This window comes from Carassius carassius, chromosome 41 (assembly GCF_963082965.1).
Source record: "Carassius carassius chromosome 41, fCarCar2.1, whole genome shotgun sequence".
NCBI classification, from domain to species: Eukaryota; Metazoa; Chordata; class Actinopteri; order Cypriniformes; family Cyprinidae; genus Carassius; species Carassius carassius.
Genome location: NC_081795.1, coordinates 8,973,132 through 8,996,319, shown reverse-complemented (window position 1 = coordinate 8,996,319; position 23,188 = coordinate 8,973,132). Strand labels below are relative to the sequence as shown.

Sequence of the window (23,188 nt, the reverse complement as noted above, 5' to 3'; positions counted from 1 at the left end):
AAATCCCCAGCGCAAGCTAATGATTACAATAACAGCCAATCGTCATCACTAAGGGGCGCGGCCTCGTAGTTACCTGTGATGAAGACAACTGGCTGCTCGCGCTGAGTAGATGATGCTGAAATCAGATCGACGAGCAAACACACAGGTGTTGAGCGCGAGTGGGTGAACAAAACGACTTGGTCTTAATTGCGCCATCCTAAGGAAAAATAAGGCTTAAGAGTGTAACTGGTGTCATACGGTAAGCTGTTTATCTTCTTCTTTTTTTTAATCGCGTTGAAAAATAAACTTTAGATATTTTTGTCACCTATCTTACTTCCAAAGTATTATCAGAGAATATGACGTCTGTTAATGCAGTTGTGTTGGGATATTATCAGGTATATTATCATCTCTCCTATAATTTATTCTGATATGATTAAGTTACTAATGTTGTTTTAAGAGAGAGCTTTATTCATTCAATATAGATGTAAAGGCAAATAAAAACATAATCATGATTTTTTTACGTGTTTTGGTTTAAGATTAATTCCACAAAAAAAAAAATATATAATATACAAACACATTTTACAATATATTATATAAATAAATAAAATATATATATAAATTAGATAAATATAAAAAGGAGTAAATCGAATGTTTCATTATTATTATTATTATTATTCAATGTTTTTACAGCTCATAATGTTAAATTTAGCTTTTACTATTTTGCTTTTGTTGTTTTACTTACAAGAACATTTAGAAAGAAAATAGTATTTTCTGCTTTGATTTAGTCTACTGTCCATTGCACTATATAAAATGCTTCATTCATTCATTCATTCATTCATTTTTCTGTATTTGGACAACGATCTCTCATCAGTGAGCAAATTAAATCCCCTCATTAAATCCATGTCAACCTGTGGTTTAAAACCTACAGGCAAATCAGTCCAGTACATTATACAGTATATGCTTAAACAGGGAATGCAATAAGATTAATAAATCTTAAACCTTTTAAAGAGACTCCTTTGATATTTTCAGGTATTAAATGTTGATGATGATCAATCAAGATTTATTCTGCCTTCCTGGTATAATGTAAATCAAATCAAAAAACAGTAAATGATTTGTAGCGTAACAATAATCAAAACATAAAAAGAAAAATGTAAAGTTTTTAAAGCCCATCATAAATTCGTGCAATAAATTTCACTTTCATGAATCTAAAAAAAGAGGTTTACCCAAAAGTATTGTTGGATTTGATTTTTTGGGGGTTCAATTGTTTCTAACCAAAAACATTTTGAAAAACAAATTTCAACTGTCTCATTAATGTTTATTAACGTACTTCATGATAAATTGCATTCTAAAATAATTATGAACCTGTGAACAACATTTACATTTGTTTTTAATTACTGACAAAACTCTTCCACTTTCCTGACACACAAGGATTATGAACTTTAATTAGTGATGCAGTAAAGGTAAAGAGTAAAGAGGCCACCATTCTTGCTATTATAGATGTTACTCATATGCTATGACATGATTTTTGCTCCACATATGATCAACCGTTTCTTACAAGCTGTACACCTGAATGATTCTATGGCGAACCAGACAATAGATAGATATAATATAATATAATTAAAATTAAATAAAATCTGGAAAGATTTGTGTGGAGTAGCATATGGGGTGATTTTATGTTCTACAGAAATATATATATATATACAGTACAGACCAAAAGTTTGTAAACATTACTATTCTTAATGTTTTTGAAAGAAGTTTCTTCTGCTCATCAAGCCTGCATTTATTTGATCAAAAATACAGAAAAAATTTAATATTGTGAAATATTATTACAAATTAAAATAATAGTTTTCAATCTGAATATACTTTAAAAAAATTATGTATTCCTGTGATGCAAAGCTGAATTTTTAGCATTATTACTCCAGCCTTCAGTGTCACATGTAACATCCAGTCTATTACATGATCATTTAGAAATCATTCTAATATTCTGATTTATTATGAGTGTTGGAAACAGTTCTGCTGTCTAATATATTTGATGAATAAAAGGTTAAAAAGAACTGCATTTATTCAAAATAAAAAACAATTTCTAATAATATATATTCTAATAATATATTTTCTTTACTATCACTTTTTATCAATTTAACACATCCTTGCTGAATAAAAGTATTGATTTTATTTAAAAAGAAAAAAGAAAAAAAAATTACTGACCCCAAATTACTGTATATTGTTATTACAAAATATTTATATTTTAAAAACATAGCTTCTTTTTTTATATTAATCAAAGTATCCTAAAAAAGTATCACATGTTCTGAAAAAATATTAAGCAGCAGAACTGTTTCCAACTTTGATAATGAATCATCATAGAAAACATTAAACATTAAAAATAGTAATGTTTTCAAACTTTTGGTCTGTACTGTATATATATATATATATATATACACACACACATATATATATATATATATACACACATATATATATATATATACATATATATATGTTTACCTTAAAATCATAAGACTATAAATAAGTTTATGAAAATTTAGTGCCCATTAGGCCATCCGAGATGTAGATGTTTGTTTCATCATCAGAACAGATTTGGAGAAATTTAGCATGACATTAATTGCTCACCAATGGATTCTGTGCAGTGAATGGGTGCCATCAGAAGGAAAGTCCGAACAGCTGATAAAATCACCACAATAATTCACAAATAATCCACACAACTCCAGTGCATCAAATAACAACTTGTCAAGCGGAAAGCTCCATGTTTGTAAAAAATAAATAAATACAGCATTAAGATGTTTTTAGCTTTCGGCTAAAATACAAACCCATAAGCCATAATATTGCTTTGGTGAGCAAGTGATGTAATGCTGAATTGATCTTAATCTGTTGAAAAAAAGAGTCATTTACCTGAGGGTGAATACCTTTTTTTTTTCATTTTTGAGTGAACTATTCCTTTAATACAACATATATTTTTATATTTTCATTTTACATCTTTGGTTCATGTTCATATTTCAAGTCATTTGCCACTGAACATGACCAAAGTATATTAAAGATGCCTCAAGGTTGTAAAATAATGCAGCCTCATTGATTTTTCAAATGCCAACTGCTGTTTTTCTTTAGTCAATAAATAAAGGTGTGCAAGACACTGTGACAACTTAAACACACCCTCTAAACAATGTAAGATGTATAATTTTCCAGCCTAATGTTCGGGATGCATGCTGATTCCGAGATGCACCTAGCAATTATTAAATGGTGGTTTTGGTTTTGCATGAGGGGGTCTGATTTTATGCAACACATCAGCTGTGCTGTTTCTTCTCCGTTGTGCCAGACCAATTATTGCTGTCAATCTGAGGCGTGCTGAGTTTATAAAGCCTTTGCTCTAAGAATAACCACATCCCTCGACCTGTCCCCCCCCTGCTGCAGTTCTCAGCTAGTATGGCTGCCGACTCCACCATGAGATCTGAAGTGGAGGAGCTGCAGAGGAGGGCCAGTCAGGTGACAGAGGAGGTATGATGCTAACAATCACCAAAGTAGCAAAGTTCAATGTTGATTTGCATTGATTTGTGTGGATCTTCAGATGGTGTGTGTTTTTCTGCCCTATTTTGATTAGGCTGCTCATTAATAGGCCTACAGTGATGACATCAAACATTTTCCATTAGGGTTACTACAGGTCTTCGTTATTTCCATGGAACATAGCAATCAGGATAATGACGCTAAACACAGTCTATATGCACCTGCATCATTATTATGATTCTCACTGTGACGAAGTGAGGTTGATCATGAATGAAGCCATTATTCATCCCCAGATTTTCCATTGGGTATTAATCAATGGATAATGTACTGTACTATCCATGCTATATATATACATAATAAATAAATCCCAATGGGGTAATCTGGACCCTGCCACAGAACACCTCTTACATGGCTGCTTACCAAGTAAAAAAGTATTTGCATCATTACATAATCATTTGTAGTTTTTTTTTTTTTTATTTCAATACAATATACAAGACAATCAGCTTAGGTAAACACTGCAACTATTTTCCAGTGAGTCCTCTGAGGTCATTTTCAATATAATTTATAACAATATATATTGCACTGGGTTTAAAATATGTTCTATAGTCACCCTTGTGTTTTGAATTTTTACCTCCTACAGTCCCTTGAGATCACTAGAAACATGAAGCTTCTGTTGGAGGAGGTGAGTGATTATGTATATTATATCTCATAATTGCAGTTACCCCATCCTGTACTGTTGAACAGTTGTTGTGGGTGATATCAAATCAGTTTGTATCTCAGTAGAAACTGCCTTGTCATCCTGGGACAGATTAAGCCTGAGACCATAATGAAAACCTGGGTCCAGATGCATAAACTTAGTCTTAGACAAACTGAAAATCATAGTACAACAAAAGCAAACATATCTCAAACATATTTCTTTTTTTTTCATTCAACTGCAAGAAAATTCATCAGTTGCCTATTAATGTGCACTCGTACTAAACTTTTTTCAATTCTTCAACAGAGTAAAGATGCAGGAATCAAGACACTTGTTATGCTGGATGAGCAGGGAGGTAATGAATTATCTTCATACATTATAGTTAGAGATAAACTGCACAGCAGCTAAACAATCAACTAATTACTTGCAAATGCATCATTAGTTGTTCATTTATCCTGCTGCATCTGTATGACAGGTAGATATTATCTTTATGCAAATGATACTGAATAAGATGTGGTAGTATAAACCGTGTGTTCTATCTTTTGTTATTTACTCGTCCTTTCCGTACGACATATATAAATAAAGCCATATATAGCACATATACAAATATGTGCCCTCTATGTGGTTTTGTGTGCATGCTTGCATATTTCCCATTTCAATTCCCCTTCCTCCTGCCTCCCATACCCTCCCCATCCCCTTCGCATGGGCAGAGCAACTGGACCGTGTAGAAGAGGGCCTGGACCAGATCAACAAGGACATGAAGGAGGCTGAGAAAAATCTCACTGACATGGCCAGGTGTTGTGGTCTGTGCATCTGGCCATGTACAAAGTAGGTCTCCTCCCTGACACCTGAGCCATGGCTGCTTGGCGATCAGTGATGTCATTTCTCTGCCCATGCCTCTGTCCCTTTGGATAACCTGCCCTGCTTTGATGTTGCTACATGATATCTTTTTTTTTGGCTGTTTTGTGAGTAGAGGTTCATGTAGTACCCCATGTGAACATTTGAAATTAACCTTAAAGTTGTGCAACTTGTGCTCACACAACAAATGCAGTGTTTAAATATGTAGATATTCATAACATCATTTTTCAGTTCATATCTGTCTGTTTCACTTGTCATTTGGAACTAGAGCTATACTGTTGATGTTTATTCGCTTATGAGCGTGTGGTGCTTTTTGCTGAGGATGCTGTTGTTGTTTCTGTTTTTTTTTTAACTTGTCTCCATACTGTAACCCCTGAAACATCCATACTCTGTGATCCCACCTTCCATCATCAAGAGCAACTTGAGCGGATTGAGGAAGGGCTGGACCAGATTAACCAAAACATGAGGGAAGCTGAGAAAAACCTCACAGATCTGGGCAAATGCTGCGCTCTGTGCTCCTGTGATAAGTATGTGATGTTTGGAGGGGCTCGGCTTCTAGTGTGCTTGCATGAAAACTTTGCATTCCTTGGATTTTTTTAAGTGTGAACTCAGGAAATCACAAGAAACTGGTTGGATGTATTGTCCTTTTTATGTTGTTGGTAGTGTGTATAAATATATATTGCTCTCTACATAAGAGATTTTGTGACAGGGACAATACCTGAGAAATTATGCACATAATATGCACCCTTGGTGGTCTTTAACATCGAACTCATGCAACTCGTGACTTAAGTCTAACTAGAGTCAGACAATCTCCAACCAAATAATATGTATTGTGATTTTTTTTGTGTGGTTCATTCAAAGCAGATGCAACACCACCTACCAGTGTCTTCAGAGTCAGCGTTGAATCCTCATCAAAATCTTTAGGCAGTTTAATTTTCAGTTTCTCAAAGTTTTAGTTATTGACAACTGGTATGACTAATCTTGTCAACTTTGTCTTTCTCATATGGCTTCTCTCAGACTAAAGGACTTTGAAGCAAGTGGGGCGTATAAGAAGGTTTGGGGTAATAATCAAGATGGGGTGGTGTCTAGTCAGCCCTCTTCTCGAGTTTTGGATGATAGAGAGAAGATGACCATGAGCGGTGGATATATTAGAAGGTGCCAGAACGTTGGCCTCTCCTCCTTAAATTGGCTCTATTCAGACTGAAAATAAATAAATAATAATAATAATAAAAAACTTCAATATTTTTTGAAGCTAGTATGCATTAGTTGATCATATGTGACAGTAAATGCATTTATGTTACAAAATAATAAATCAAATAAATGCTGTTCTTTTGAACTTTACATTCATCAAAGATTATTTTACAGTTTCCACGAAAAATATTAAGAAGCACATTTGTTTTGAACATACAGAACGAAGGTTCATGTGACCCTGAGTTCTGCTAATGGATGCTAATAATTGTCCTTTGCTATCACAGGAATGAATTACTTAAAATAAAAAAAGTTTATTTTTATTTTTGATAATATTTCATAACGGTATTTACAGTATTTTTGCTCAAATAGATGCATCCTTGGAGGGCAAATAAACATACAAAAAACAAATCTTAGCACCCCGACACTTGTGAACAGTGTATTAACAATCGTTTCTGTCTGGTAGAGTGACAAACGATGTAAAGGAGGATGAAATGGAGGAAAACTTGGCACAAGTCGGCAGTATCCTTGGCAACCTCAGAAGCATGGCACTTGACATGGGCAATGAAATCGACACTCAGAACATCCAGACTGAACGCATACAGAGCAAGGTCAGTGTTTGGAAGGGGTTCAGAAACGTCTGTTCTACAAAGAGCAGCTGAACCTTTTTATATTAACTGTTCTTTTATTCTTTTTTTTTTTTTTGCAGGCCGTGGTCAATGAATCCCGCATCAGTGAGGCCAATCAGAGAGCCACAAAGCTAATAGCTAGATAAAACCATGGGATTTTCCTTTTTGAACACGTTTACAGTCTTCTGTAGGAAAATGTGTGCACATATTGATACAAAATATTAAGTTGCTCTTATTTTAAATGACCATTTACAGAATTTGGATTATCGCCTGATATCAGTAAGTTATTATAATTATCATGTTCCAAAAACATTGTTCTTCTTCAATATGTTAAGGAAAAATAATGAATGTTAATATGTTGTTTCAAGTCTGTGCTGTAATTGTAATTTAATCATGTATTGTACAAAACAGCACTGCTATCTTTGTTTTTTAAGCCTGCAGGAGACTTTTCATGGATGAGACATCACGTGAAAACTGTGAATAGTCTAAGCCCACTTGGAGGGCAAAACAAGACAGTGATATTTAAATGGCAAATTCAGTATGATGATACAGACTTAGCACAGGCAAGCAGATGAAACCACAATATAAACGCAATGCGTGAAGTTTCACATTAAATGTTTTCCATAAAAAACCATTATAAAGAAAACACTTGACCATTTAGAACTATGCGTTCATATTGCAAGCTCATCTGCTTGCATGTATAAAGCATTCATCATCAATAAAGTGTATATTGAATTTGATCATGAAAGTGAAGTGTTTTCACATTAGACTTTTTAATCACAGTTCTTAATTGAAGAACTTAATTGAAGTACCAGGTCTTCGAGCCAGTCACGTGACTAAAAACTATGAATTCAGACAAAGCAGTGTCTGGAAGTTGTATTGGTAAATTTAATTTTGTTTTGTTTTGTCTAGTAGCTATTTTTAAAAATAAATCCAGTTTAAAATTTCAAGGGTGTGTTTTCATGATGGACAAAATGTTTTTTTTTCCTGCAATATGGGCCACTTGCTTAGGTTCTTTAAATAATCTTTCTTCTTTTATTATTTTATTTTGAGAATAAAACCAAAATGATATTTTTTCCCCCCAGTGTTATTCATTTATTTAGTTTCAAACATATGACTTTCTTCTTTGGAGCAAATTATGATTTTGGTATACTGGCAACCTCAGTTCCTATTCATTTTGATTCAGTCTTTATCTGTACAATGAAAATGAAGGTTACCCAGTGTGGGACATTCTCCCAACTAACAAAAAATAAATTCAGTACATTTTGAGTAAAAAAACAAAACAAAAAAAACATTAAGGTGAATATATGAGTTTTCATTTTTGGGGTGAACTGTCCCTTTAAACCGTGAGACCAATCTCAACAGCTTTTTTTTTCCGGACTCGTGCGCGCATATTTGAGGAACTCACTACCCCACCTAGCGGTTGCTACAAACAATGCACTGCCACTCCCCACGCCTGAGAGAGAACCTCAAAATGGTGGCATGGCCACATCATCACTAAACTGTAAATGATGGTAAAAAAATGTAGATTCTCAAATATTTTATTTAATTTGGTAGCCGCCCAAACTTCTGCTTCATATTCATATGATCCTCGAGAAGACATGTGGTCCACAGATACAGATCAAGAGCTGCAACACAATCCAATGTTTCCACTTCAATCACATCAGTTGTGTAAAGGCCTAAATTAATTCCAGCATGCCACTATGAAGATTAGCCATTTTTAGGATTATGTTTACCATTTTATTTGAACCATTTTACAATCTTAGTTGCTTGCACATTCTCTTTTATAAATATTAAAATGTCATATATAGCACATACGGTTTATGGACTACACACAGGTCACCTTCACCTTTTGATGGATTACGTTATATAAATGTGTGTTGATTTATAAGAAAGAGAGAGAGAGAAATTGCACTGTCGAAGAGTAATATTTATCTGATTATATCTAGATGAATATTTTACAGCTGCATGAACCAGAAAATAATATACGCGTTTTAGAAATGTCTTTGACTTTTCATATTTTATTAATTTAAGACCAAGAAATCAGAGTTTTATTTTTGTGCTGGAACTCTGTATGGAGTGTTGAAAGGTTCCAGATACCACAAAACAGCCGGTTGGACTGGAAAAAAACGCGAACAAAAGCCACAAACATTTTACGCGATATATTCAACTTGTATGTGAATAAAAGGCGACTTAAATTTACTTTAGTTTAATAGTAAGTCGAACATTTCCATGCTAAGACTGGGCCGCAGGGTTCGCATGTAGAGTTAGAACAGCTTCCACACAGGCACAGGGAAGGATTACTATAGAATGTTGGCGAACTATCGCTGTGGAGGGGAAAAACACGTAGAGCTGAGTCTGCGCGACGCAGGGGATCACTGCCTACGAAGTTTATCGGGCAAGGCTACACCGACAAATCCTAGGACACGTTCGGCCGCACTGTAGGTAATTACGACTCGATCTATCACACATATCAGTAACGACTAAGTTTATCGCAGTCCCGATGCGCGTAGTTTCGATTTGACTCCAATTTCGTTCGTAAATACGTGCGTAACGTTAGTCCATTTTTCTACCCGGCAGGCGAACGACAAACAAAAATACAAATCTGTTTTTGCGTTTCCTAGCGGAATGTTTGCTTACTGCGATTAATGAATCTCTCTTTACGCGTTCGAGCTTATACTGTACGCGAGATATTTGAGAAATGGCAGATTTGGACGCTCGGGATAGATGCTGTCAGTCCGTGATGGCGCTCGCTCGGTTCTCTGTGTTCCTATCGCTCTCGGACGATCAGGCAGGAAAACAACAAAGAAGCAGGAAGCATATGGGCACACCGGCGAGGCGCTGTGAGATCACGCCGCAATTAGTTGTAACAGTTAATTTAAAGTAAAAGGATCCTAGAAAACTATGATTCTGTGCTTTGACCGAATTATCTCTGTTTGTACTTGTTCTGTCCTTTTAAAGCACAGAACAAGGGCAACATTAATCACATGATCATAATAAATCAGCGGGAAAGTAAGTTTATTATACAATACATTTAGCATTATATATATATATATATATATATATATATATATGTTTAAATAAAATGACGTTTTTTAAAAATAAAATTCATATTTTAAATAGCTGAATAATAAGATGTTTTGGCACAGATAGTGTGCAAGTAAGAACAGGTTATGTGTTTAATTAATTTTGACTCACGCGTTTTCTTTTTTGCAAGGTAGGTTGAAGAGAATCGATTAGTTAAATGATGTTGAAAGCTTCTGGATGAATAATATTTATTTTATTTTTTTCAGCCATATGATTCTTCAAGCATTCTGATGGATGCTGCCTAAAACCCTGTTTGGTTTTGTTGTGGTAAGTTTCGAAAAGCGGAGGAAGAAGGATGTCAGAATTCATGCCATACCCTTACAGAGGGCCAGGAGGTGCTTTGATGCGCTTTAAGAAAAGAAAGTCACGTTTCACATTCCAGGAGGTTGAACTGCTGCTCAGTGAGGTGCAGAATAAACGACATATTCTAGTCGGTAAGACATATCTTTTTATTTACATATCACGTAGTTCAGTAGGATCTGAAAATGCTGTGAAAGTATGTAAATTCTGCTTTGCATATATTAAGGATAATAGTTAAATAGTCACTACTTCAACAGGAAAGTTCAACCGGGGCATTTCGAAGGATCTGAAAACCCGCACATGGGCGGATGTGACAGCACGTATCAACGAGGTCAGTGAGTGTCACCGAGAAATTATTGAAGTCATCAAGAAATGGGCAGACCTCAAATGTGACACCAAGCGGAGGGTGGCCGCAATGAGGGCATCGGGAGCCACGGCCACCCAAATCGCACAAGAGCTCTCGCCTATAGAAACCATGGTGCACCAGATCCTTCAAATGTCTAACCCTAACAATAACGTGAGCGATTTGGCAATTGATGACCAAATGGATGATGAAGACGAGGACTTTTCTGGTCTCTCGGAGATCCCACACAGCTCCTCACACATGGCAAATGGCAGGCCTCATTCGTTTAGTTTGCCAATGCCACCTCCTTTTCAAACTACTATCCCTTGCAAAAGTGATACAGAGCTTCCTGCTCACATGATGTTCAGCAGTGAGTTCCTTTTTTGTTGTATTTTTCAATAAATTTAGGTGATTCGGAATCATTACCGAGTGTTTGGTTTTTATTTGAATATTTAAAATCTTATAAATTTGTTACTTGTTTTGTATTGACAGATTCACCAGTGCCTCTATCAGATGTCCAGACTGACACATCAGGAAAGGAAGGTAGGAAATAATGCAGAGATACTTGACACACATTTTGATTCTTTAAATCGATCATTGCTGGCATGTTTATTTTGTCTCGATCAACTTATTAAAAAATATATTGAATATATAACTGCTTTATTCATTAGGTGACGTGAATACACCTCTTTGAAGAGCATGTTCTTTTGTGTTAAAGTACAAAAATGTTAGGGTTGAAGATACACAATTTTTTTATTTTGGTGTTTGGCATAAAAGACGAGCTTTATGTATTTGATTAAGTTGATTAAGAAAATATCATGTGCTTGGCACAATAGATGATTTAAATTATGTATTTGATCAGTATTCTTTGGTGTAAATAATATTTCTTATATAATTAAACTATTTCATAATAAAACTTCTTAACTTAATTATTATTTCATATTTTTACCTTGAAAAAAAAACATATAATATATATTTTATGCATTTAGCAGACGCTTTTATCCAAAGTGCATTCAGGCTAACATTTTTTACCTAACAGGTGTTCCCTGGGAATCGAACCCACAACCTTGCACTGCTAAAAAATGTTTTTGACATTTTTAACATTTTTAGCTTTAATTTAAACCTGAATTGAAAATTGTATTGTGTCCATTATTATGGACACTCTTATTGTAAATTGACCATAAAATGTTATATATCCATTTTACATGATCAACAACTCTTAAGTGTCTGGTTTTCAAATATGATGTTAATGTGTGAATTAACAGGTTTCTTATCCTTCCAGGCAGAAACATGCAGTTTATTCACCCAAGAAGCCAAGCAAACCAGAATCCAGTTGGTATTCCTGTATTCCTCAGCCATCCTATTGCTGAAAAGAGCCAAGTTCGAGAGAGACCTAATCACAACACATTTAATGGCCCCTCATCTGCCAGTTTCCCAACATTTATTGCACCTTCTACGGCTGCCTCATCATCACCACACTCTGCTCCTGCTCGGCTCCCTCCCCAAACTGCTCCTGTGGAGCCTCGCAGTCTGCAGGAACATTTATCCCAGAGTGCCTCGCTCAGCCTGCAGGAACAGCAGGCCACCACACTGCTGATAGGGTCGCTGTCTCGCTCACTGGAGTCGCTCACAAAGTCTGTGCAGAGATTGGTCCACACCCAGCAGCAGTTTTCACATGACACCTTACAGCTGCAGCGTGACACACTCCACGTCCTGCGTGACTTCTCCACCAACGCCTTGACTCTCCTGCAGGACAAGGTCAACGGACATCCATAGCTCCTGAACATGGCAATGTTCCTGAAAGCTAGATTTTGGGAGCAAGTTACAAAAAAAAAAAAAAAAACAGTGAATGCTGATAGCAAAGAAAATACAATAAGCTTGAGGATATATTGACACTAGAGTATATGGCAATCTTTAAATCTCTAAATATTTTCCTGTTTATAACATAACCAAAATAAGAAGCATTAGGAGCTGAAATAGGATCTTTGTAGAGTTATCGACTGAATATTTTCAGTAGACGGCTGTGTCTCATAGACTGTTTGGAACAATCATGTGCTATTATACAGGTAATTTAAATGGGCAAAAATGTATTTAAAAATTGACTGCTAATTTAAGAATTATATTTGTGGTGATTTTTATCATATTGCAATGTGGCTGTTAAATTGGCCGTTTTTAATTTATGTAATCTTATTTTTATTTTACCTTTCTTTATTTAGCTTTGCTATTCTGATGGTTCACCTTGCTTTTAAATCAGTTTCTGGCTCAAGCATTGCTTAACAGACCTGCTGTTAATGTTTGTGATCTTTTAGCTGTTTTTAGTTGTTTATCTTAACTTCAATTTCCAAAGACTCATTATTGTGTTTTATTTTTCCTCTAGATGTGATTTTAAATTCTGATTGAAGGCACATTATCTTAGCTGTAGCTCCTACAGATCTGTGGTTGATCTCCCAGAAATGAAAAGTAAGCACACTGTTTAAAAAAAAAAAAAAAAAGTCTCCTACTTTAAAACCCAAATGTAAAGGATGAAAATAAAACATAATTTGAACTATTACTCCCTTCAGATCAAAGGAATAGTTCACCCAGAAATGGGTGCTGACCATTTTCTCACCCTCAGGCTGTCCAAGATGTAGATGAGTTTGTTTCTTCATTGGAACAGATTTGGAGAAATTTAGCATTAGATCACTTGCTCACCAGTGGATAGTCTGCAGTGAATGGGTGCCGTCAGAATGAGAGTCCAAACAGCTGATAAAAACATCACAATAATCCACAGGTATTCCACATGACACCAGGGGCCCGTTCTTCGTACGTCGCTTATTACATCCGAGATCAAATGACACATCCAAGATGATATCATCGTGCTAATCATGATCCGGCTAATTGGGTTCTTCGAACACACCTGTTGTGTATGATTAGTATCGCTGGATTGAGTTATCTGAGATAATTGCGCGTTCATGTGTTGGTTTAAAAGGGGATATGTATCGATACTCGAAACCATGATCAGCAGTGCAGCGATTGGCTGGTGGCAAGACGGCAATGTAATGACGTCATATAATTTAAAACGACACCTGTCGAAAAACTTGACAAATTTCTGGACTTTTATAAGGAAACAGCCAAGCAAACAAAACTACATAAATGTTATAATAGATACAGGAAACAGATAATAGATACATGTTTTTATTTTTTTAGAATTTTTTTCATGATTCCCAATTATTTAGATTCGCAATTTATAATAGTTGTGCAGTCTTTACATTTTTATTTCAGTGTAGAAATTATCTATTCATTTCATTTTATATTTGGACATATTTGTTACGTGACAGCATTAATGAAAGTTTCTTAAGGGTCAATATCATGTTATCTGCATCTCCTGCGCTCCATCAAGCCACTCTTATAATAGCAGTCATCACTCAAAATAATGCACGACTCTATTATCTGTATAGCATGTGTGTAAGACTCTAATACAATTATGAAGTAATCATTTTATGACAAATAAATATTTCAGTGAGTAAAACTGGCTGTGTCTATAGTAGGCTGTTATGGACTACACAGCATTTTTATATTATTTTTAAATAGTTTTTTAAATGATTATTATTTTAATTTATTGTCCCTGGATCAGTACGATACACTTGTAATAAAGTAGCGGTGGTAGCAGACATATTTTGAGTATCAGTTCTGATTGATAAGAAGCGATCTAATCCTGTTTACATGAAATAAGCCTGCTCCCGAGCAGGTTTAAGTTTAAGGACCTGTTGCTATGACAGCAGCTCCGGGATGAGCTTCGAAGAACCAAATGATCCAAGATCACGCCAAATCGTCAACAAGCAAATCCAGCTAAATGAGTTAGCGACGTTCGAAGAACGAGCCCCAGACCTTCAGTTCAGGTCTTGTGAAGTAAACTACTGTAATCTTTTAAGTGTGTCGGAACCACATGTCTGGCATGATTATCACATTATCTGTCCGTTCTGTATCACAGCAATCGTGGAAGTTTATAAAGAGAGAAAGTTTTATATAATTGTTTGTCAACAGATGAGAGACAAAAAAGAGTTGAAGTTGCTTATGTGATTATGAATCAGTTTATTCTTGAATTTGCACTCTCATCACTGATCTCTCACTAAATGAATACAAAAAATATCCACTAGATGTCACTCTTGCGCTTTTGTTTTCATTTCCAACAGGTTTTTAAAAAACTACATTTTCACAAATATTAATTTTATTAGATTCATCATTACTAGGAGGACTAAGTTTACTTCCAAGAAAATAAAAATTAAATTCTAATAATAAATCCTAGGAATATTCTACTAAATTACAAATGAACCAATAGAGCAGTAAACAACATTTTACAATGCAGTTAAACATATCCGACTGAGTAATACTTATTAAAAGATAATATAGGAATATTTAGATGTTAAGGAAAGGCAATCCTGACTGAATCTTGCTGTCTCCCCCAATAAATGGCTATTTTCTCCAATTGATTTTTACAATACTCTTCCTTTGGTAGATGGTCTGCAGGATTCTCAGGTATTTTAAACAAAGATATGTATTGGCAGGGAGAGAAATAATTTAAAGTCTATAATATATTAAGCCCCTCATAGTTTGTTTATCCTGTGTTAATGTTATTTTTCACTGTGGTCTGAGGTTTGTCAGGATTTAACATGCAGTAACGTTTAAACAAACAAATTTATGAAAGAGCCAAACAACTGCATCATAAAAAGGGTTAATAGTAATTAATAAAACAATAAAGTATGCACATAAAGTACCTTCACTCAGGATGTCTAAAACTTTTTAAGAGTTTTGAAGAGAAATTTTAAAGAGACATTATTTTCAAATTAAAAGCAGACAATGGCAATTTATAAGAAGCACTGTGGTGATTGGAGTTTCCAGCAACCCTGTAAGATAATTCATACATTTATTATAATTTATCATCATTATAATTTAGCAAATTTTTATACTGGTGATACATAATATATTGTTTGTATACTTACACATTCAGCTTTTCTTTCACCAGCCATCATGCCAGGCTCAGATGTTTGTATAATTCACATTTTGTCTTTAAAAATAGAAATAAAATATAAACATATAAACTCATAATTAATTAACAGTACATACAGAGCAAAGGCTCACATTTACATCATTTATAGTATTGTTGGGGTCCATTTTCAGATTTTTTTTTAAACTCTTGATACTTTATTCATCAAGGATACAATAAAGTGACTTCACATTGTGACAAAAAACTATTTCAAATTTTTATTTTTAAATTTCTAGAAATATAAAAAAAAAAAGAAAAAAAAAACATTTTCCACAAACATATTAAGCAGAACAAATGTTTTCAACATTGATAATGATTTAAAATATTTTTTTCTATCGGCATATTAGAGTGATTTCTAAAGGATCATGTGATGAAATATAATTAATCAGAAAGCACTTGTTTTAAAATGTAATAATGTTTCACAATATTATGGTTTTTACTGTCTTTTTAATCAAATAATTACAGTTTTGGTGAGCATAAAAGACTTCTTTCAAGGACATTTAAAAATCTAAAAGACCCCAAACGTTTGAACAATTGGTGTATTTATTTTGGTATAATAAATTACTAGTTTTACTAATGTTTACTAAATGTAAAGTTTACAAAATTTTCTAGTAAATGGTATAAATCAAGCACAAAATTACTGTTTAGATTGTTGTTTTACAACCTGAGGCTGAACAAGTTTAAAATATCACTATGTGCAAAACAGTGGGTTGTACCTCATGCCATTCGAGTGTCTTTGCAGGGAGAGCCAGATGACAGAGTGGACAGGTGCTTATCTTATCCAGGTCAATGTTTCTGTCTTCTGTTTCTCTCTTCTTCTTTTGCAATGATGAGAAGGAGAAATCTGCAGCTCTGACATTTCCAGGATTGGGGTTTTCATCCTCAGAGTCATCATCCTCAACATCTGCAAACTTTAAGGACTGTTTGCAAAGAAGCTAGTAAAAAAGTATAACAGAAAGATTTGGCATGTTTAAAATAGATTTTCATAATTACATATTATAACCCTTTTCTTATTTATTGACATATTTTACCTTGTGCTTCTTCAGAATGTCTGAGGGAATGTATTTCAGACAATTCTGACATTGCAGCATGGTCAGCTCTGGAAATAACAGATATGCCAAATCAGTATTTTACAATCACAGTTTGTCTGAATAACCTAAAATATGCAGAACTTGGCAATACTAAGACCTATAGCACCTCTATAATGTTTCAAACTGATCATGGCATTAACTAACCATCTGTGTCTGCAGTATCATCTTCAGGGACCAGGTTCTTTGACGCTGTGGGGGTGGAAGTAGAGCAGATCTGAGCGTGATCAAGCTGCTCCATCAGTTTAACGTACTGGCCACAGTCAGAGCAGCGTTCTGTGCGACTCCCACAGGACACTTTGTGCTCTTTTAGACTGCTCAGAGGAAGCTCAAGCTGACAAAACTCACAGATCTGAGGCCTCTCAGAGCACTCGTCTTTCTGTAAACAAAAAGAGACCGAAATGACAAAGGAATAAGTGTGAAAACACTCAGAGAGAGCAGCCTCAGACGTAAAATTTTCACGGTGTGAGAATGAATATCTACCTCATGATCCAACAGATGCCTTCGCTCCAACTTTTTGTTGCACATCTTACATTTTACCTGTGACACATAATGAGAAATGAGACCATTGACATGGTTTCCACAGGGGGAGATTACAGTGATGAGTAATCAGCAAGTCAAGTAGAAAACGTTTATTGGGAAAATGCATCACAAATAATCTTTTATGACACACAGGGCCAAGAGCCGGTAAAAAGCAGCAAAAGCATAGTGTTAATCAGTGTTGAATGATGTGGTCTTGACCTCTGCGTGCTGCTCGGTTTTATGCTCCTCCAGTTGATCTCGAGGCACGGTTTCATCGCAGTCAGGGCATATACACAGAAACCTCTTACAGTGTGGTTCGTGCAGGTCGTAGTTGGCCTTCGCCACCTCTTTTTTGCTGCATGAAAACATTGGAGAGATTCTTTACAGAGACTAGAGAGTGGAAAAGATGTTATGACACTACACTTTTAATGGCACTTAAAGGAACAGTTCACCAAAAAATATAAATTCTGCTATTATTTACTCACCAACATGTTGTTTCAAACCTGTATGACTGACTTTCTTCTCTGAAACACAAACTATTTTTGGAAGAATATCCTCCTGGTCTTTTCCATATAATGAATTTGACCAGGAACTGATGTAAATATAAATAAATAAAATAATAAAATATATTAAAATCATATATTTTCTCAATGGGGCCTTAAGGAGTTCATAATAGAACCAGCGATTGTCTAATTCGTGAATAATTCATTCTTATGAGAAATATATTTTACATTAACTGCTTGATTAGTTCACAAAAAAGGTTTCTTGTTTCTTGTTTGTCAGTCAGAATGATCCGATGCTCCAGTTCAACACTGGGTCTCAATGGTCCAGTCATAGGTTTTAGAGCTCACTGGAGGCAAAGGGAAATAAAAAAGACTAACACATATACTATATAGGCCAGTTTTTGCATAAATCTACCATATAGCTTGAGGAGATTTGGAATGTAGAGCAAGAGTCGTATGGACTACTCTGCAAAAGGTCCAGTCCCCTTTTTTATATTACAGGAAGGCCATGCACGTGAGTAGCTAAATGATGCCAGAAATTTTGGCTGAACTATTTTATTGAACTATAGCCTATGTAAACAGGCTAAATTAACAGCCTGAGAATGTTTACGTCACAAACTAGTGTTGAAATCTTTCACTAATCAATCCTGCTCAATATCAGTGATTCAACAAAAGACCAAAGCTAGCAAAATTATTGTGTATTTAAAATTATAAATAAACGTAATCCGTCGCCAATATTACACAGCTGCTTTCACTTTAAAGTCACGTCATAGTCGTCGACAACATAAGGAAATAGTCAATATTTTTTGAGTAATGTTGAATAGAATATGTTTTAGTTTTTTTTCGATATTTTGTTTTTGCTACAGTACAGACAGAAACTTGAATGTCGTGAATTGGCAGTGATCTTAAACTCGTCGAACACTGTCATTTTTTACATAAACTGGCAGTAAACATCGTTAGACGTCTTACCGAATCCCTGCGTTATTATACAGTAACGTAACATTGAAAACACTCACCAGTGAGTACATAAAACCAGCTCTTCTTCGTCCATAGTTAGAGTGAGATAATTGGGTTACTGTGTTGGGGATATTAATTTCACTTATCCTGAACAGAAAGTGGAACCGAAACTTATAACACGTCGTAAATAACACCTCTTATTGCTAAACGTCTTATCTAACGAAACGACATTGCTTTGTTTTGTCGTGAAAAACAATCAAGACTTCACTTGACATCTTAGGTGCACTGTATGTCTCCCCTAGTACATTTTTTTTTTTTTACCATTAGTTACCATAACTCCGCATAAAGTAGGCTAACAGCCCTGTGATGTTGCATGGTAACCTACCACAGGTAGCCTATTTATAATAAAACCAAGGATGAGTTGCAGTATTGTGCATTTTCTGTAAATCAATAAAATCTAACGAAAAAATCTGTCTGTATATCTATCTGTATATCTATCTGTCTGTCCCATTCCCATTTCTTTTAATTGGCATTGGAAGCATTAAGAGACACTTTTTAAAATTAATTATACTTTCATTGAGCACGGATGAATTCAAATAATCAAAGTGACATTAAAGACATTTGTAGCCTAATGTTGCAAAATAATTATATTTCAAATAAATGCTGCTCTTTTGAACTTTCTATTCAACAAAGAATCCTTAAAACAGGTTTGAGAGTTTCCATAAAATATTAACTGTTTTCATCATTGAATAATAAGAAATGGCACTTGAAGGATCATGTGACACTGAGGACTGGTGTAATGACTGATAAAAAAAATCATCTTTGCTATCACAGGAATAAATAGCATTTTAAAATATATTGAAATTCAGATATTTTAAATTGTAATATCATTTTGCAATATTACATTTTTTATTAAATAAATACAGTCTTGGTGAGCATAAGATGAAAAAAACCCCTTTCCATTTATCTACCCGTTATATATGGGTAGATTGGTATGTTTCATATATTGCTGTCTCCAAACATAATTTTATAATATGCTGGTTTGTGGTTAGTTGTAGATTTTTTTTTTACCTTTGTAGTCAAATGCATTTAAACAATAAATTTTACATTTATGAATGAAGCAGTTTACTCGTTTACAATGTGTATTAGTTAGTATGGATCAGTTCATGGTGTTCAGCTTTGAGTCTTCTCTGGATGATAACTGCTCAGCTCACATATGCTGTCACTTTAGACAACCATTATTGCAACTGACTTCTGGATGGATTTCCCCTGTTGACTCCATTAGCAAAAACTGATTTGATTGAGCTGTTAGTTTTGGTAAAATGTCCTCAAAATAATTGAACGAGGCTCTTGAATCAAGGCCTCCGAGACATCTCGGCTAATGGATGTTTGTCAGCAGAAACAGCACAGGAGCAGACAGCTGTGTCATGCCAGGGGAGTCATAGTAATTATGGTATTGAGTTTCACTTTTTCACTCTTGCCGCAGATGGTGTGAACAGGGAAGTTTACAGAGACCAGTTCATTCTCTTATTCTGCCTCTCATCTGTCGCCTTCAATCTCTGATCAGAATTGTGATTAGCATTAACGCTGCCACAGCCAAATACACACAAGGGTAATCTGACATGATGTTGTTTTACATAAACAAGCAAATTATTGTAGTGAAAGATTGTATGCTGCAGGCCTGTTTTGTAACGGTTGTGTTTGTGCACGTGTCTCTTGTTATATAATATTAAAGGTCACAGTTCCTTGCTCCACCAGTTAGACCAGAGAGCATAGAGCAAAACAAATCTCACAAAACTCCTCACAAAGAGTGAGGAGTTCTAGTCTTACATCCTTAATTTTTCATCTTCTTCTCCCCCATAAGCCCCTCCCCCACACCCCGCCCACCTCCGGTGATTATATTATCAATTTCTGATCTCTTTAGGGTTTTATTGCACTAGATCAAATTGTTTTTATGAGCAAAGCAGAGACATCTGAGCTGCGAGTCCAAAAAAAAAAATGCACGAAACTAAATATTGCTTTATTGCATCGCAGTCTAGTGTCACAACAATTTCATAAAATGACCTTGGGATTGTTTTTAAAATTATTTTGTGATAGTTACTATAGGATAGTTAATATGCTTCTTATATTAGATTTTATCATATTTTATAATAGTAATCTTTATTTGTCTGGCATCCTTCATGCAAGAAATTCAAAGTGAAATCTCAAAGTGATTTACAGTAAAAACAACAACAACAACAACAAGCACAAAAGTGATTTTTATAATTAATATTTTTAAATGTATAATATAAAACTAAAATAAAACATTTTCTTTTTTATTTGTAATCTAAATTAAACAAATTTATTTTAAAAGTAGTAAAAATTGTCTAAAGTTGAAATAATTCTTTTAAAATATATAATTTTATAAAATAATTTATATAATTGTTAAATCTATAATTTATAATATAATTTCATATAATAATGCATATGTTTAATCTGTTATTTTAATAATGAATTTATGCATATACACATAAATGCAAATAAACATGAATAAAAATGAAAATATCATAATTAATATAATATTAAAAATAAAACCTACTTCATAATTATTATTAAAAAAAAGATTATATTTAAATAAAATGCATAATACATGATGGAAATTAAAGCATAATAATAAAAGTATAATAATAAATAAAAACCATTTGATATTAAAAAGCTAAAGTAACATGATACCTTTTTATCTTTCCTTAAAAAATATTTAGTGCATTTTAATGTAGACATTTAATTGATTAAACAGAACAAGAAAAAAAATGCCTTTAATATGGTGCTAATATATACAGCCCATCTTATGCTGGGTTTGTTGGCATATACATGTAAATTAAACTACAAGCTGATGGATTTCTTTTCAGAGAGAAGTCACACCTCTGGCAGGCTGTTTGGTGTTGCAGTGCCATATGCTCATTTTTAATTCCTGTCAAATCTAGTCAAATGATTGCAGGGAACAGAACATGTTGATAAAATGTGAAACCTTATTTGAAAATATGATCATTTTCGAATTAATGCTATATAAACATATATTCATTCGATCAAATCTTATGGCAGTAGACCAAAGAACATTTCCAAAGAGGGTTACCAAGGCAACCCCAGAAAGTGCACCAATTAGAAGGCCCAGTAGCTCTAAAACACTAAACTGTCAAAAGATTGAAAGTGATGGAGACAACAGCTCTGAACAAACAGACAAATGAAAAATCCAGGCAATGTTCAACAGGCTCTTGTAGTGGAAGACTGCATTAGCCACTAGGCCTACTTGAGCTTGGTGCTGAGCAAAGAGAATATAGTTTTCTTGCCTAGGTTGTGACATTTCCACAAAACTCATCAGATGTGTCATGTACCCCTTTGTATCTTTGATGTACTGCCCGTGAATCCAGATTATTGATGTTCCTTCAGTACATGCGAGTGAGAGTGTGTGTGAGTGGACATTGATCTGATTGGAGCTCAGTGGTGTCCGCCTGCATCGACCACATGCTGTTCTAATGGCCAGTGAGGCACATGTGTCTGCATGTGAAAAAACAACTGTGAAGTGGAATCTTCCTCTTTGAGCTGATTCTTGTTCTCATTGTGTTGCAAAGCTTACTGTGAGAACTTGAGCTCTGAACTGTTTGTTTCATTTGCTTATGTGTTGCAATCTAATGCAGTCTTTACACATCAAAGGCAGAAGCTACATCTGAAGATGCATTTACAGACTGTTTAATGCTGCAGAAATGTTGTCGCAAAGTGTAATTATATTATCTCCCAGCTACTTGTATACAGACAGTATACTTGCATAGGGTTATATATACTGTAGGCTACTATCTCAAATGCTTGATTGCTTGTATCTTTGCAAATTATATTATCACCCAGCTCTAATCTGCTGTAAGGCATCATTTTAAGATATTATAAATGTTAACATCATTATTTTTTGTAAAGATGGCTTTGAAACAATGTGTATTATGAAAAGCCATATGCAAATAAAGTTGTACATTTACATAGAAATTGCAGTTGCAAAAATAATGTTATAAAATTTGTAGTTTAATATATCATAAATAAAAAGAATATACAGTATATATATATATATATATATATATATATATATATATATATATATTATGATTTCATATTAAATTATAAATATACAGTATATTCTGTAAAGTATATTGAGATGCACAATATAATAGTACCATATTGGTTATCAGCTGATATTAGATATTTTGCCTTTAATTTTTTTTTTAAAGCTGTTGATATTGTTTAGCCTACATGTTGGCAGACATTGAATATTTCATTGTGCATGCTAGTTTAAAGTTAATTCTTTAGAAACACTAATTTGGTAACAGTAAATCAGTTTTTAAATATAATCTTTAGCTAATCTGAAAATGATCATCAATTTTTCATAATGTGTATTATAAATGTATGTCTAAATTCACTTGTAGTGTTTAAAATGTGTTTAATTTTAGTCCTTTTTAAAAAAAATGAATTAAACTAAATGTTA

The 23,188-nt window shown here is 34.2% G+C and overlaps 3 protein-coding genes and 1 long non-coding RNA gene across 5 annotated transcripts; 3 read left to right on the top strand and 1 right to left on the bottom strand.

The window, feature by feature from the left end:
- The first annotated feature begins 88 nt into the window (after window positions 1-88).
- On the top strand, window positions 89-7,223 carry LOC132123585 (synaptosomal-associated protein 25-like). Its single transcript, XM_059534318.1, has 8 exons — window positions 89-238; window positions 3,403-3,486; window positions 4,133-4,174; window positions 4,493-4,541; window positions 4,897-5,014; window positions 6,062-6,199; window positions 6,699-6,843; window positions 6,942-7,223. The coding sequence occupies exons 2-8, from the start codon at window positions 3,415-3,417 to the stop codon at window positions 7,005-7,007; spliced, it is 630 nt and encodes a 209-aa protein (XP_059390301.1). The 5' UTR covers window positions 89-238; window positions 3,403-3,414; the 3' UTR covers window positions 7,008-7,223.
- Window positions 7,224-8,906: 1,683 nt separating this feature from the next.
- LOC132123578 (uncharacterized) lies at window positions 8,907-12,537 on the top strand. 2 transcript variants are annotated; one of them, XM_059534311.1, is made up of 5 exons: window positions 8,907-9,302; window positions 10,155-10,382; window positions 10,506-10,961; window positions 11,084-11,134; window positions 11,874-12,537. In XM_059534311.1, the coding sequence occupies exons 2-5, from the start codon at window positions 10,244-10,246 to the stop codon at window positions 12,365-12,367; spliced, it is 1,140 nt and encodes a 379-aa protein (XP_059390294.1). In that variant the 5' UTR covers window positions 8,907-9,302; window positions 10,155-10,243; the 3' UTR covers window positions 12,368-12,537. The 2 variants fall into 2 exon arrangements, with proteins under 2 accessions (XP_059390294.1, XP_059390293.1); XM_059534310.1 differs by having other exon boundaries at window positions 8,908-9,306; window positions 11,874-12,536.
- Window positions 12,538-12,571: 34 nt separating this feature from the next.
- Window positions 12,572-14,575, top strand: LOC132123586 (uncharacterized). Its single transcript, XR_009426540.1, has 2 exons — window positions 12,572-13,361; window positions 14,470-14,575. It is a non-coding gene; the product is annotated as an uncharacterized LOC132123586 (long non-coding RNA).
- Window positions 14,576-14,730: 155 nt separating this feature from the next.
- LOC132123581 (XIAP-associated factor 1-like) lies at window positions 14,731-18,997 on the bottom strand. Its single transcript, XM_059534315.1, has 8 exons — window positions 18,744-18,997; window positions 17,444-17,579; window positions 17,186-17,242; window positions 16,850-17,081; window positions 16,646-16,713; window positions 16,331-16,549; window positions 15,571-15,635; window positions 14,731-15,474 (listed from the first exon to the last, which is right to left on the bottom strand). The coding sequence occupies exons 1-7, from the start codon at window positions 18,776-18,778 to the stop codon at window positions 15,597-15,599; spliced, it is 786 nt and encodes a 261-aa protein (XP_059390298.1). The 5' UTR covers window positions 18,779-18,997; the 3' UTR covers window positions 14,731-15,474; window positions 15,571-15,596.
- Between the last annotated feature and the right edge of the window lie 4,191 nt (window positions 18,998-23,188).

What these genes read in the sequence shown, in the direction of transcription:
- LOC132123585 (XM_059534318.1), top strand. Translation starts at nt 3,415, where the DNA reads ATGGCTGCCGACTCCACCATGAGATCTGAAGTGGAGGAGCTGCAGAGG. An exon ending in CCAGTCAGGTGACAGAGGAG is followed by an intron (nt 3,487 to 4,132) that starts GTATGATGCTAA and finishes TACCTCCTACAG; the next exon opens with TCCCTTGAGATCACTAGAAA. An exon ending in TGAAGCTTCTGTTGGAGGAG is followed by an intron (nt 4,175 to 4,492) that starts GTGAGTGATTAT and finishes ATTCTTCAACAG; the next exon opens with AGTAAAGATGCAGGAATCAA.
- LOC132123578 (XM_059534311.1), top strand. Translation starts at nt 10,244, where the DNA reads ATGTCAGAATTCATGCCATACCCTTACAGAGGGCCAGGAGGTGCTTTG. An exon ending in TGCTCACATGATGTTCAGCA is followed by an intron (nt 10,962 to 11,083) that starts GTGAGTTCCTTT and finishes TTGTATTGACAG; the next exon opens with ATTCACCAGTGCCTCTATCA. An exon ending in TGACACATCAGGAAAGGAAG is followed by an intron (nt 11,135 to 11,873) that starts GTAGGAAATAAT and finishes TTATCCTTCCAG; the next exon opens with GCAGAAACATGCAGTTTATT.
- LOC132123581 (XM_059534315.1), bottom strand. Translation starts at nt 18,778, where the DNA reads ATGGACGAAGAAGAGCTGGTTTTATGTACTCACTG. An exon ending in ACATTCTGAAGAAGCACAAG is followed by an intron (nt 16,550 to 16,645) that starts GTAAAATATGTC and finishes CTTTTTTACTAG; the next exon opens with CTTCTTTGCAAACAGTCCTT. An exon ending in AGACACTCGAATGGCATGAG is followed by an intron (nt 15,636 to 16,330) that starts GTACAACCCACT and finishes CTATTTTTAAAG; the next exon opens with ACAAAATGTGAATTATACAA.